General features: G+C 32.5%; 1 protein-coding gene across 1 annotated transcript in view; it reads left to right on the top strand.

Moving 5' to 3' along the window:
- The first annotated feature begins 3620 nt into the window (after positions 1-3620).
- Positions 3621-16222, top strand: part of su(w[a]) (suppressor of white-apricot) — a 104579-nt gene continuing 91977 nt past the window's right edge. Inside the window, exon 1 of the mRNA XM_074170777.1 lies at positions 3621-4007. Within this exon, the coding sequence (XP_074026878.1) occupies positions 3691-4007 (317 nt within the window). The 5' untranslated portion in view covers positions 3621-3690. The remainder of the gene's footprint in view (positions 4008-16222) is intronic.

Below are 16222 nucleotides of genomic sequence, written 5' to 3'. Positions count from 1 at the left end.
TTACATTAGGTCCAAAGTAAATCTATTCGACCCTCCACCGCAACCCGCAATTATTGTGGCTCATACTCGACCAAATAAACCCGATTTATTTGTATGGTTAGTGGTCTCTCAGGTCAGATGGTAAAAGTTCGGCTATGCCGATCTCTAAAAACCTGATTCGGTCCCCAGCGGGGCAGGCACATCACTTGGGCACAATAGTTTGCTCACGCTCATGGTAGATTTGTTTCTCCACCTGAGACAGATTCTGCGTACGCTGCTCAAGAATTTGGTTCAAGGCGGTTTCATAACACACCCCGCTCTAGAGGAAACGATTCAATCGTTTCCTGGCTGCACCACCAGCCTTTTTTGTAGGTTCAGTTATTGGATCAGGAGTTGGAGAGTTAAGAAGCTCTCGCTCCAAATTTAGATTTGAAGTCGACAACCATCTCCTCTGTAGACTCAGCGTCAGAAAGAATGTTTAGGTTTACTCTGTCAATTAAAGTCCCACGAGTAGCTAGGGAAAGAAGGTCAATCACGGCAGAGCCCCGCATTACCATGACAAGGCGATGCTACGAGAGGGTGTCCAGTATCTCGAAGGTTCCGTAGATCCAGCAGATTCCGTAGATTAAGCCATCGTTGGGATGTCATTCACAGAACCACAAGTGATTGTCATATCCGTATCCAGCGGGTCTACGTGGAAGCAGGCATCCGGTTTGCTCAACTTATCCCAAGCCAATGCACTCGCCAAAAACAGCATGCACAGTGGTTCAGACAGTGAAAGATAACCAAGGACAGCAAACCCGCCAGCTCTAGATATTATTCATAAAGCTCATTTCTGGAGTCTTAAAATTCTCACAGAGTCTACTATTAACACGAGATGAAATTATTAACAAGAAATTAAAAAAAATAATTGAAAGATACCAAACCAAGTTACTACCCGACGTTTCGATTGTTTACTAACAATCGTCTTCGGGTGATAACTGGACTTATTCCTCCGAGATCTGACTATTTATAAGTCATTCGAGTGCTTTCACCTATCCCCTCTTTCCTCCCTTCACTTAATCAGTTTTAGCGGAAGCTAACCGTTAGCGGGAGTTGGTCGTGGTTCCGCTTGATTAGAGGTTTCAATATATTGCGTATATCAACGCTAGCTTGACTAAATGCATTGTTGGATTACATTTATGCAGCTTCTATGAATTTTCTCCTTAACCAGTGTTAAGAAATAACATACAAAGAAATAACATACCAACAACAACTAAAAGAATAAAAAATTGAGATATTAATACAAGCTGAAAATTAAAAATTTTATTTTTTTTTTCGATTGTTAGTATCCACAATCGGCTTCGGGTGATAACTCGGCTTATTTCTCCGAGATCTGACTATTTATAGGTCATTCGAGTGCACCTATCCCCTCTTCCCTCTGTCCGCTTTATTGGTTTCAGCGGGAGATGACCGTTTGGCGAAAGTTGGTCGTTTTCCGCTTGATAGAGGTTTCCATATGTTACGTATATCTACGCTAGCTTGGCTAAATGCGTTGTTGGACAACATATACGCGGTTTCTTTGAATTTTCTCCTTAACCAGTGTTCCTCCTTGTGTATAATTTCAGCTTGAGCCCACTTGATGTTATGTTGCTGAGTACAAACATGATCCGCTATTCCTGATTTGCTGGTTTCTCCTCGCTGTCTGTTTCTTGTGCACGGCAATATGAACTTTCAATGGCCTTAGTTTCACCTATGTTGAATTCTCCGCACTCGTAGGGTAAAATGCAAATTCTTGGAATCGCAGTCCACGTTGGGTGGCTTGGTTTTCTTGAAGCCTAAGGATCCCAGATCTGAAGCAGGGTCTGATATTATACTTGGACTCAATCCTTCTTACCATTTCCGACAATCCTCTGATATATCAGTTATCTACAATTAATGTCATTGGTACTATGTTGTACAACAAAAAATGTACGCAGTAGATGGCGCTAAAATCCCAAGAAAGTGTTTTTCCACTTTTTTGTTCTGATCCAAGTGGAAAAATTGTTCTTTTTAATTTTATAAACAACTTTCATTTAATTTTTTTTTATACAACTTTCAAAGATATTGTGTAATATAACGCTGCGTGAACAGCGCACTGGTGCTAACGGTAAGTTTGTCGGTCCTATTCTCGGTCACTTTCTCCGGCAACGTTGGCATTGTTTGAACAAAAGGGCCGATTTAGTAATCTGCCCTATTCTTCAAATAACGCACATTTTTCAGTTTCTATGTGAGTTTCGGAAAGCAGAGACAGCGAAACTTTGCTCTGTGAGAAAGAGTGAAAACATTACTGTTTGTTTCATTTGTGACAAGTATGATTAGTGTGAAGTTACCTACAACTTTTCATCCACAGTTTATGACGAGGGAGACTCGAACAGGGTTTAGAATGAGATTTGCGAACAGTGTTGCCAGATTGCAAATATTAAGAATTTCACCTGTATTTCGATGTTATCATTTTAAAAATACGATATATTATTGAAACATGTCGAATAAATGAGTCAGCATTCTACATAAACTCGTTATATCAGCCAACTGTCCCTATATAAGTATTCATACCGAAAAAATTTAAAATAAGAGTATAATATTATTCAGGAAAAATTAATTTGTACTGAAACAGGTAGCGTATGGGAACTGGAAAATTGGTTTCTCGGAGTATTGTATCCCAATTATTGAAGATGTTAATGTTTTAAACACTACTGACCGGAAAGAAAAAAGTTTTGGTTCGTCTGACATCCTTCCGAATATTCCACAATAATAATAATAATAATGATGGTGACGATGAGATAGAATTAGTATCAAACAAAACAATCAGTAGGGAAGAAAAATAGTTTTATTGAAGAAAAAAGACTTTATTGAAATCTAATTATATCATTTTGGTAACTATTGTGAATGGTATACTATATGTATATGAATCTACCGAAAGAAGCTCAATATATTGCAATATGTTTTGATATGGAAAATATGAAGAAAGAGTGTGACAGAAATGCTTGGAAAATATTGAGCCTTGCAAAGGAAAATAATGGTTAATCACTAGTGTTTCAAATAAAGATTCCAGAATCGAATGCAACACATTTCAACTATAAATTTAAAATGATATACTCTAATAACTCAGAAAGTGATCAACAGGAATGGCAAATTATGACTTTTGATAGAGCTGTACAAAGAGAAACACACGGAATATTTTTCATGTCGTGTTTAACCTTAGTTTTAGTAATTATTATATTTTTTTATTGTTCCAAAAATGGGAAAATTGAAGTATGTCTTTCACTAAATAATTATTGTCTTATTAATTTCGAAATGATAATAAATGAATAATTCATTCTGTTTTCTTATATAGGTCAATAAAAAATATGATTAAAGTTGTTGTTTGAACCTTGGAAAGAACTTTAATCCTCTCCTTTCTCTTGTGATATAAATAGACAATGAATTAGTGATAATCACTCAAAATGAATTGGTTTCAAGATAGACAAGATATATTTTTAGGAGAACGTAGGTTTCAACTAAATCCAGATGAATCAAAGTATGTATCAGTGTGTATATCAGTGCATCGAGGTTATGTTGCTTGTGTTGTAATAGCTGACACTGAAATGGAACTCTAGTATTTGACGAGCGGGAGTGGACAGAATCAGTCAAAAATAAGTCAGTCATTGATAGTTTATATACTAACATCGACAGAAAATGTGAACACAATAGATGTTAGTGGAATTTGAGCAGACCCACCCAAATACTATTCAAATTCACAATGGCGATTCTAGTATTCGTTCGAATTGTGAATCATTTTCAAAATTATGGCTTTCCATACCTATTTTCCATGTATTAAAATCTCTGAGATTTGATGTAGTAATGAATATTCTTCAATTGGGAGTGAAGTCGGATATAATCAACAGGTCATTGAAGGTACTTGAAACAATCAAAGAAATTAATCCTGAAGTATACACTCTTGGATTGGAAGTAACGTATCATCATCCAGAACTCCTTCAAGAAGAAGAACAAACATATTATTACATTTTGTAAGTAAATATTCATTTGCTTCACTCATGGAATTTCGCTTATCAAGCGGCGAGACGCAGTCCATGGGAAGAAATAGGGCGTGACCGAATAAGATTCCAACGTCGTATTGAAAAATCTGCCACATGTATAAATCATATTTTAGATGTTAATCACAGAAATAAGGTATATGAACAAATTAATTACTTATATAGGTATTTACATTCTTCATTATTTTTTCCTTACATTTCAATATATTTTTTATTTATCCAAGAATTATGTGATGAATCGAATCATAACCATTCAAAGTACAACTTGTCTCCCGTTTTACGAATGACTTTTTCTACTAGATGAATATCTGGGTACTTGGCTCGTTGTAATTCCTGAGTGTAAAATCCACACTGTATCTCATTATTTCCAGAATCTTCTTAGATGTATGTGGTAGGGTTAGTCAACTTTACTTGTTTGACTTTAAACACTTCAATGGTCCACTTTGGACCACTGAAGTGGTCCAAAGTGGACCACTTCATATCGATATTTGGATATGCGAATCTGGTCTCCTTTCCTGAACTTGAGTTTTTTTTGGGTCAACAGTTTTCAGATGTTGAAATGAATTGATAAATTTTGCATTTCTTTCATTTATTTCATTTGGTATCGCCTTAGTTGTATAATGTTTAGTGTTGTTGTGTTTTTTTACAATTTCAGGAAGAATGTTGATCCATTTGTAAGATCCTTGATAGCTAAATTGTTTCCATAATGATGATTTTAAAGTTTTAATCACACGTTCACAAATACTAGTTTTCAAATTTGAAAAAGTACTAAAATGGTTTATATCATATTCCTGCATCAGATTTTGAAAGTCCTTATTGTAAAATTCTTTTCCCATATCAGTTTGTAAGTTTTTTGGAGGGGTGCTCATTTGTTATAATACAGATTTCATAGCAGCAGTGATATCTTTACCCGTTTTAGTTTTCACTGGTACAGCCCAAACATATTTGCTAAAGGCATTAATGATTACAAGAATGTAATTATATCCTATGTTGTCTTTTGCAAATTAATTCATAATAGCCAAATCGGCCTGTATCAGATCATTTAAATTTTTAATTACAACATGTCGCCTTTTATAATTTTTTCTTACTGGTTTATGGAGTTCGGATACAATCTGCCATTTACTTATTTTTTACTATAGGACACTGTTATAGTATCTCAATAGAAATTATTGGAGATGTTCGTAGTTTAAATATTATTTCATCTCTCTTGACGATATATTTGTTAACGATTTGATGAAATTTGTATGTCGTATCATTATTTATCAAAACGTCTCCATCTTTGTTATCTTAATCTTGTGCTTTACTTTTCATTTTAGAAGACTTGGGAAATTTGAATGAAAAACCATCTCCATTTACTTCAGAATGTGTTATGCTCTCAATTTTAGCAGACATTGGAAATGTCTGCTAAGATTGAGATGTCAACTTTCAAGCGAATTAAAACTTTACTTTAAGAGGTGATTTTAATACTCCTTCTTCTTTTACTTCTCTAAGTTTTGAAAAATGTTGATTGAATCTATTCAAAGGCATTATAGAATAAATTGAAAGTTTAACCTCGAGAATGTTATTGTGAAAGCGACAACACTTCATCTTTAGAATCGTTTACAAGTCGAATGAGAAAAAAGTGGGGAAGTTTAGAATATATACGGGTTGGAATTGTTGTCGATTACTGAATGAATATGTACTTAGTAGTAGAAGTAGTACAGAAGAAAATTTGTTGTATTTGTAGAGATATCAAGTTACAATACTTACCGGATCACTGTTTCGTTAGCAGATCCATTTTGCCCTTTGGTATCAAAGAGATAACTAGATTCATAAACGACCCTGGTGGAATGTTGAATTCACCTATACGTGAAACCTGTTGACAACATCAGAATGGAATTGGAAAATAAACATTATAATGATGATCCGAAAATTGAATCGTTTCAAAAGTGGCATGTGAAAAAAAATACTAATTCAGAAGATGAACAGGCAGAAGATCAAAATCCATGTTATGTGTCAGATCTTAGAAAGATTATGAATCTGCAAGAAGAAAAGAATTGGGAAGCAAAAGTTTTTAAAAATGTGAAACGATTTTCTTCTAAATAAAAATTTTATTTTTCCAAAAATTTTTAGTTTCAATCAATATTCAACATATCATTCACCTTTCTCCAAAGAACATTTAATTACAAATTCAATGTAAAAATTATTGGACGCAAGTTTCTTTGAGGTTTCTAAAGGAAATTGAATAGTGTCACCTTTTTTGAGTATATTATGGTACAAAAGATTGACTAAAGTATCATTTTGATTCTGATAGGATATTTCCAATGCATTGGGGAAATATTGAATATTTTCAACTTTTCCTGTAATCGGAATCGTATAAGTAATACTATTATTGTCTGATATATAATGAGTTTTACTGGAAGAAAGGTTTTGGCTACCGCGAATGGTTAATATACATTTACTGTGGAATTTAGAAGGTTGACAAATAAAAAATGGTAAATCTGTTTGTGGTGGTTGTTCTGTAACTATATCTTCTGAAGAAATGGAAGAAGAATTGGTAAGAAAATGTTGATTGAATTTGTTCAGTGGCATTTTGAATACTGAGACAAAAAAGCAAAACACCATATATTTATAAAATTATTGCACCTTCACGTAACTCTTCAATGATTGAAATAATTTCATTGTTGTGACCATTAGTGTTGCAAGCTACTTCGGAAGCAACTAGCAAACGTAATCTATCTACTAGTTCATTGTAGTCATCAAAATATCTATAATCAATAGGTTTATTATCATCATCATCATTGAAATTTTACCCCCTTTTTTTGTCATATTTCTGGTGAGTACACCTCTAGATGAAGATGTTGGATTTGAACCAAATGTGGGAGTGACTACACCTCTGGATAGAGATGATGGTATTGAACCAGATCTAGGACGAGTTTTTTGTAAATGAGGTTTTACAATGTGGAAATACTTTTCCTTGATATCTTCATGAAGTTTTCTAATTGGTAAATCAGCATTATTTTCACAACGATATGCATTAGTTCTTTTCACAATATCCACATAATTTTCAGCGTCTTTTGTGGTGTAAGCTACGGGATTTTTCAGAAAAAGTAACTCGTACAGTCCTACCGTTCCTTTGTAAGTTATATTTTTCACATTTACATTAGCTCCAATAAAATCAACTTCAGAGTCCCCTATATAAAATTTGGAGTGGGTGATAAAAATGTCAATTGACTATATGATTTTGGTGTTTTTGTTGTCTCAATTTCTTCCGACTTTGTTTGGGATTGAAAAAGAAAAACCTAACGAAGATGCAAAAAAACGAATTATTCGTGTTCCCAAAAAAGGGGGATTCCTACAGTTTTTACTTCCATTATTAGGTGCTCTTGGGGCAGTGGCAGGTGGCGGTGCGGGCATTGCAAAAGCAGTGAACGATGCTAAAACCAATCGTGAACAATTAGCTGAACAAAAAAGACATAACCTAGCTCTTGAACAACAACAAAAATCCGGAAAAGGATATTATCTAAGACCGTATAAAGAATATGATTTACGGAAGAAAAAATAAAAAAAGTCAACGGGGTTTCAACAGCAGCAACTATACTGGTAAAAAAACAAGAAAATAAAATTACCTCGACGTATAATGTCCGATAGAGATCTCATCACGTATACAAAAATATTAAAAATTCCTCATTTCAGAGGTGTATTTATGCGCGATTCATTACCAATGAGAATTGCATCAAATGAAGATGGTATAGTTAATATTGATGTACAAAGGGGACCCGGTATCCATTGGACAGCATATTCGAAACGTAATAAAAGTGTCATCTATTTTGATAGTTATGGTAATTTACCACCTCCAATTGAATTGGTAGAATATTTTAGGAGCAATGGTGATGTTATTATTAAATACAATTATGATTCAATACAAAAATTCAATTCCTATCAGTGTGGACAATATTGTCTTAAATTTTTATATAATCAATATAACTAATAAATATTACTTCATTTGTTTTTGAAACCTCAGTCATATCATATACGTTTACACTTAGTGGAGATTCATCAATTTTAAGTGATACTTTCAACCCACCGTTATATCTGAACGAAAATGTTGAATATGAAATTGGATTGGTGAATTTTGATACATTCAATAATATACCAAATGTTGATGAAACAAACAATTTTGTGGTGTGAATGATGAATTCAAATTTGAAATTCCCATAGGGTCTTATGGAATTGAAGAGATTATAAAAATTATAAAGAATGAGATATTTAGAATAGGAAAAGAAACCATCACACATATAGTTGCAGACTCGAAAAGATTTACAGTTTCTCTGTAAATCTTTTCGAGTCTGCAACAATCATTGTAACTCGACAAATGTACGAGTATTTTTGAATAGTAAGAGATTTCCCTACGAAGATTTGAATTTGGATTTCGATTCAAATCGATTTGCATCACTATATTAAATGTTTGCTAATTTCCAAGAAAGCTATCATCACATCCGAACAAATCAGCCCATATTTAACCCGAAAGAATTCAAAGACAAAGCTCCAATTATTCATATTGACTGTTCTCATCAAAAAGAAATCATTCAGAGTGGATCTGTAGTTTTACGAATAGAATGTGAAACATAAAAATCTACAGGAAATAATGTGTCTGCATATTGTTTGATATTACATGAAAAATAATCCGTTGAATAAAATAGTGCGACAATGAGTGTGTGTGTCAGTCAGTAATGTAAGTTCAGTATAGATGTAGACTAGTTCAATTTCTACGCTAGTTGACACAAATCAAGGCTGAAATTGAATATTCAGAGAAGAGAAAATTAGTTGAACGACAATTAGAAAATCTTCGAATATGAGATTAGTTATCGATTTTCAAGGTTTTAAAGTTGAAAATAATAAATTCGTAGTGAAAGAATTAGCGTGTTACGATGACAATCGACGTATCAGTCATTACGTATTCAAACCACCATTTCCCTCCAATAATCTAACATACGATCTGAAAAAACAGGCAACTTGGTTAATGAAAAACCACCACTATATAGATTGGAATGTAGGATTCACCCCTCTACATCAATTTGAAAATATTATACGATATCTAACGCAAAGTGCAGATGTTGTGTACGTAAAAGGTAGAGAAAAATTCAATTTTATCAAGCAATATTGTAATTGTACGGTTACTGAATTGGATGAACATCCTGCACTGGAAAAAGGAGACCCCATGTGTTTTTATCATAGTAATAGAGAAGATAAATGTGTATGTGCCCTATCAAATATATCCTTTTTGTATACAAATTTCATAATGAACGATGATAAATAAATATGTGATGAAACAAAAAATGTTTTTCATTACAAGTTTGGACTTGTTTTTGGAAATAGGATAATTATTCTACTTCTTCATCTTCTCCCCACCATCTCATACAACAACATATTTTTGATTATACATAAAAACATGAAAATGTATCGATGAAATCAGTATTCAACTGTGTATAATGTTATTTCTCTTGTACCAGCAGAGAATTAAGTTTTTAAACCAAGAAAAAAATGAATCAAGAAGCATGTTACTGTATTTATCCATTGAAGGATCATTGGCATCTCAATCGAAATTCACATCACTTCAGTGATGAACTTTTCCAGAAGAACTGGAAAAGTTTCCCATACACTATTTGATTGAAAGAGCACAACCCATCGAACTCTTATATACATGGCATAAATTGCCAAGAGAGTATTGGAACAATTTCCATTTACAAGTGCAACTACCTTGTCTCATTCATTACAACCGACCTGAATGGCGTACTCACGCAGACGGTCCACCAACTTCACAATCAAGATGTGATTCAAAAAAGAAAGAAATAAAAAACTGTATATGTTTGTTTTTCTGTTTTTATTTCAATTTTTCAATATGTCATCTACATCACTAATGAGAGTACATTTTTCAGAAATAACTGTAATACATTAATCATCACTATCCTCGTTACAGCAATCAATGAAACGATTAATATTATTCATATCATGTAAATCCATGTTACATTCATAACGTGGCTTGAGTCTGAACAAAAATACCTTAAATCGATTTTGACACCACATAGAACTATTTTGATAAATAAAGTGGATATGTCATATTTGATAAAATAAATGAAAATGGGCTCTAATCACATTTAAATTTAGAATACTATTATTCTTCTTCAAAATATGCAAAAGAAACTTATAACAAGATCCACATAAGAATAAATTGAGACTTTTAATTCTATATCTGTTAACCCATATACAATATTCAGGTTCTGGATATTTCAATTCCCAATTACTTTGACTGATAAGTGCACTTTGTTCACTTGATGTGGTAACTGTACTTCTATATAACAAATTGTTTGAAATGTGAAAATCATTGGTATTTGAACATTTTGAAATTCTCATCCATTTATAATTGAATTTTTTTACAATTTCCAAAGTTGGGTTCAAAGGTAATGATGGATTCGAGGTCTGAAGAGATGATTGCCTATCAATGAGAAGTATTATATCTTCTATATTTCTACAAATACTTTTGATATAAAGTTCTCTCAATTGCATATTGATTCCTGAAACAAAAATATATTTGCCATAATGTCTCCATGGAAGTATATTAAATGAATTGGAAATGATTCTACGTTTGTCATCATGAGGACTGAGAGCAATTTTCGATTGTTCTATGCTGAATACGTTATGAGCATAGGAACGAATAGTTTGTTTTGATGTATTTTTGTTTTTAAACTCTTTCAGACAAGCAACATAATCCTCGAAAGTTATATTATTTTTCATTACATTCTTCTTGACTCCTTTAGATTTTTTTGTAAGACCTGAATTTTTTATTTCCAAATCTATTCCTTTTTTACTCACACCCTCTTCCATCAATTTTTTTTAAGCGTTCAATATCTTGTTGGGTAACGAGAGTTTTGAAAGCATACTTCTTTGAACGAAGACCGGCAAAATGTGTAATGATTTCACCATTTGTCTCATCTTTCATTAAACCAGGTACTTTTTTATTCACCAATGGAATGTTGTACTCGTTAGTTTTCTCATAATCAGAAGTATCGAACTTTTCAATATTTTTCTGATTACATCTTCATAAACATCATCATAATTCAATTCATAAATGAAACTATCCGTGCCTGTGTACATTAACTTACAACTATCTAGTCCAACTGTGGGCAACATGAAATTGTAATGGAAGTCATACATACAAAGTTTAGAAATGTCCAAAATTGCCATACCAATGTAAAGGGGTTTATTAAAAATCAATTCGACTTTCTTCAATTCAATTGCCATGAAATTTTCATCAAAAATTGTACGACTATGGAACCGTGGCCTAGCAATCAAATTTTTGGCTCCATAACGACCTTCATAAAAATTAACCAATTTAACAACTCTATGTAGCCTTATATTTGCCATTGTTTTTCCAAATACAGCATTATTAGCTAAATAATATTGATTTTTTTCAAAATTACTTGTAGCCATAGCCCTCAAACGAGTATTTAGTTCAATATATGGTCGCAGCCATTCAGAATGTTTAAATTCCAATACCTTATGTATCTTAGTTAAAATCAAACCGTTTGCCAATGCTTGTTTCAAATTTCTATAATGCAGGATATATTCTTTTTTATTATGTAAATCAGCAATCAACTTTGGTAATTTTGAAGTGAGTGGAACTGAATGATCTGCACAAAATGGAAAGTCTTTGTGTGAGTCATGTATAGTTCGAGGGTAGTCTAAATCAACTTGTAAAATGTATCCCACCGGTGAATCATCTGGAATCATTGTAACATCGATATTTGTATCGGTTCATTTAAAACCTCCAAAAGGTAATGGCTGAGACATTGCCCAACCATATATGTTGTTAACATCAAGATACAAAAGAGTTCTGGTAGGTTTTGAAAGATCATAGTTTGGCATGTATTTATTGTTGGCCTCTGATAATCGATTACTACATACCGAAATACCACCTCTAATTGCTTTTTCTATAAACATGATCATATTGATATCTTTTAAAATTTGTAATTTACATTTTGTGTATTTCAACATAGCATCCCACGTATATGCGGGCATTGTAAAATACCATGCAGGATCTAAATCATAAGTTTTCAAAGTAGTTTCCCTACAATTTTCCATCACATCTGCAAGTAGCAAAATAACAGTTTTCATATATAAATAACTATACTCTCTCAGACTTCCCATTTCGAATTCTTTCCATACATTTTGTGTATGAAGATAGTCTTCTCTACACAATTCTACATCATTCAATTTATTGTAGAATTTTTCAATGGGTGGAAGTTGAGTATTATTCAATTTTCCAACATTATTCAAATAATGATAGGGAAATACCCCTTTCCTAGTCAACAGTTTGAATGTTTCATCATCTAAATCTTTAAATTCAGACTTTTAATTCTGAAGATTGTTCATACCTAAAGTGGATACGAGTTCATCAAGACTTGCACCCATAAATCTGAAAGAGTCAATAAACCTAAATTTTATTCCACTATCACAATCATTGAGAGTGAAAGAAATATATTTTTCCTTGTTTAATGGAAGCATGCTCAGAGAACCTCGTTTTGCAAAATCTTTAATTATAAAGTGGGAATCATAATTTGACATATTATGACGAATAACTGGTACAACAAAGAGTTTTTTTAAAAGAAATGTTGCATTCTCGATGCGCGAAGCCTCGAAATTGTCCCGTGAAATGATCGTGGTCTATAACGATGACATCATTAACCTTGAATATTTTTTCACAAATGTGACAAATTCCAAAATTTACAGTTTTTGCTTTTTCAATCATTGGCTCGATATTGAATATTTCCTTACACAAACTGTGCTACATTCTTCATTTCAATAGAAAACCATTACATACAATCTTCACCTTCATAACTATTGAAATTAGAAAGGGAATCATCATAACAACACTTTAGATAATAGCCCACCAAAAAAGCTTTATATATTTGATATTTTGTAGTTGTTTGTGATAATTCAGAATCACACTTTTCTGATATGGATTCAATATCAACAAAAATCACAAAAGGTACTTTTTGTTTGTAAACATGATTTTTAAATTCTACAAAGTCATATTTGGGAAATGATATTCTACAATCATTCTTCTCCTCACACAATACGTAATGATTCATCAATTTTTCTTCACTTGAAAAATAATTGAGACAGCGGTCACATAAATGAATTTTTTCATGATGATTGGTGACTTGCTTTCTTATTAGATGAGAAATATTTTGGATCCAACCATAGTGAAACTCATTTTCAAATTCCCTATTATCTGAAATTTGTGCAGCTTATCATTCATTTCGAAAAAATAATGATTCTGAATTAATAACAAATTGACATGATGTTCTAATTTACATTGAGTTAACCTCACAGGCATTACTTTATAAAAAAAAATTTTTTTATTAATTTTCAATTCCAATGCATAAATATTCATAGAAATATTATTCAGTTTCTCAAATTTATTGATTTTATTCACTTTCATGAGCATCTCTGAACCTTCAGTATTCAATACAAGTTTGTATGGCGGATATGATGTTGTATATCGATAATCGCCTGTGGGTGGGTATGAAGCACTAACTATACTCCATTGCCAATTTCATATCTGTTAATAGCTACTTCTAACAGCAAGATTTTTTGTAATGCCCAACGGCTTGACTCTTCAGAAAACTCTGACAGTTTATTTAAGATGTAATCAGTGACATTTTCTCGGTACCACACAACCAAATCCGTTCCCTGATCTAAAACCACGTTTGGAGTGGTAAAATATTTTTGACTAATTATTTCCTTGTCACTTGATTGTTCCACAAAATCACTAGCAAAGAGTGGTATTAACTTTGAGAGGTGGCATTGTCTTCAAAATTTTGTTGATGATTTTTTGAACAAACTGAATCCGCCAGCCAAAATGCTTTTATATCTTTATGTTTCACATTGATGATGACACCCGTTTTTACTCTGTTACATTTTTATTTTTCATCATAAGTAAACATCTCAATCGTTTCAATTGACCAATTTTCGTAATGATTTTACTTTTCTCACCTACTTTGAGTTTCAATTTTTTCAGAGCTTCATTACACACTCTGATATGTTGATTTATTGCTCCGATTGCATATTTTTCAGCTGAATTTTCTTTGATTAATTTCAACGTTTCATCAATTTTAGATATTGTTTCTTTAAAGTCATTCATGATGTATCAAGTATTATTCATAATAAACTAACTCACCTTTACAATTCAACAATTCAAACGATAGAGCAGGTAAACGTTTGCCTACGTCTGTGTTTCCTCTGAATACAATAGCGAATTTTTCTGGAGTAAAATTGGTTATATGAGGTTTGTAATCACCGGTTACTCTCTGAGGTAAAAAAACCACGTTCTTTTCCAATTCGAGGAGAACTGTCTCTCCGAATCTACTTTGAACTATTCTCGTTGAATGAATTTTATGTCGTTCATTCACGATCAAATTCTGCAACTGTATAATCGCTTTCGGAATCTTCGTCTCTACAATGGAAACAGTCTACAACGTAGACTAAATGCATTCTTGAATCATTTGAGATTTGTTAGGTACCGAATTTTGTTAATACTTAGACATTCTTTTATTACATGAAAATTTATTAAATTTCATGATGATGATGATGATGCATTCAAACCATATTTTTGCTTCATAACTGTGTCTTCTTCCATTCTAATAGCATACAAAAAAAATGTTCGCAATGAGGGACTTCCCCACGAGGCACTGAAGTACCGGGTCCCCCTATATTTGTTGACAAACAATAGCATATTAAAAAATTTGATAAGATGTCAACAGTGTGAGTGTGGTGTCGGATCCCACAATTTTGACAAATTCTCAATAACGTATTAGAAAAAATCGACTGGGATGTTCACACCGTGATGTGTGATGAGCCCCTAATTTTGACACATTCATAATAACGTATCCAAAATTTGCTGGGACGTTCACTGTGATGTTTTGAATTCAAATCACAGGAGATATATTTATCATTATAGCAAATATAAGATTTATAGTGCTTGACCCTGAATTACTTGAAAAACCCTTTGTATCACTACTTCTTGGTAAAAATTTAATGACTTGTAAAAAGTATGTCATTTGAAATATCCTGCGTTGAACAAAACCGAATGCCCAGAAAGACTCATCCACAAAATATCAAATTTCTCACTTATCAAAAATAGTTTGTTGATGAAAATTCCAGAATATATTCTTCGAGAGTATATCTATCGATGTGCTCAAACATATTTGCGAACCATACGTTCCTTCGGTGCGAAAAGAAATAGTTCCGTATATTCGGAACTGAATTACCCAGAAAAGTCAAATTTCTCACTTATCAAAAATAGTTTGTTGATGAAAATTTCAGAATATATTCTTCGAAAGTATATCTATCGACGTGCTCAAACATATTTGCGAACCATACGTTCCCTTGGTGCGAAAAAAAATAATTCCGCATATTCTGAACAGAATTACCCAGAAAAGTCAAATTTCTCACTTATCAAAAATAGTTTGTTGATGAAAATTCCAGAATAAATTTTTCGAGAGTATATCTATCGATGTGCTGAAAGAAATTTGTGTACCATAGGTTCCTCCGGTGCGAAAAAAAATGTTACCAATATTCGAAACTGAATTACTCAAAAAAGTCAAATCTCTCACTTACCAAAAATATTTTGTTAATAAAAATTCCAGAATATATTCTTTGGAAGTATATCTATCGACATGCTTGAATAGATTTGCGTACCATACGTTCCTTCTCGGTGGGAAAAAAAATAGTTCCTTACATTCGAAACTGAATTACTCAAAAAAGTCAAATTTATCACTTATCAAAAATAGTTTGTAGATGAAAATATCAGAATATATTCTTCGGAAGTATATCTATCGACATGCTTGAACAAATTTGCGTACCATACGTTCCTTCGCTGCGGAAAAAAATAGTTCCGTATATGCGGAACTGAATTACCCAAAAAACTCAAATTTCTTACTTATCAAAAATAGTTTGTCGATGAAAATTTCAGAATATATTCTTCGGAAGTATATCTATAGACGTGCTCAAACAAATTTGCGTACTATACGTTCCTTCGGTGCGGAAAAAAATACTTCCGCATATTCTGAACAGAATTACCAAGAAAAGTCAAATTTCTCACTTATCAAAAATAGTTTGTTGATGAAAATTCCAGAATAAATTTT

This window comes from Leptinotarsa decemlineata, unplaced genomic scaffold (genome assembly GCF_025532065.1).
Source record: "Leptinotarsa decemlineata unplaced genomic scaffold, Ldec_3_MD MMD2_P_RNA_scaffold_9, whole genome shotgun sequence".
Taxonomy (NCBI): Eukaryota; Metazoa; Arthropoda; class Insecta; order Coleoptera; family Chrysomelidae; genus Leptinotarsa; species Leptinotarsa decemlineata.
The sequence above is the reverse complement of the archived record's forward strand: the minus strand, read 5'-3'. Positions and strand labels throughout refer to the sequence as shown.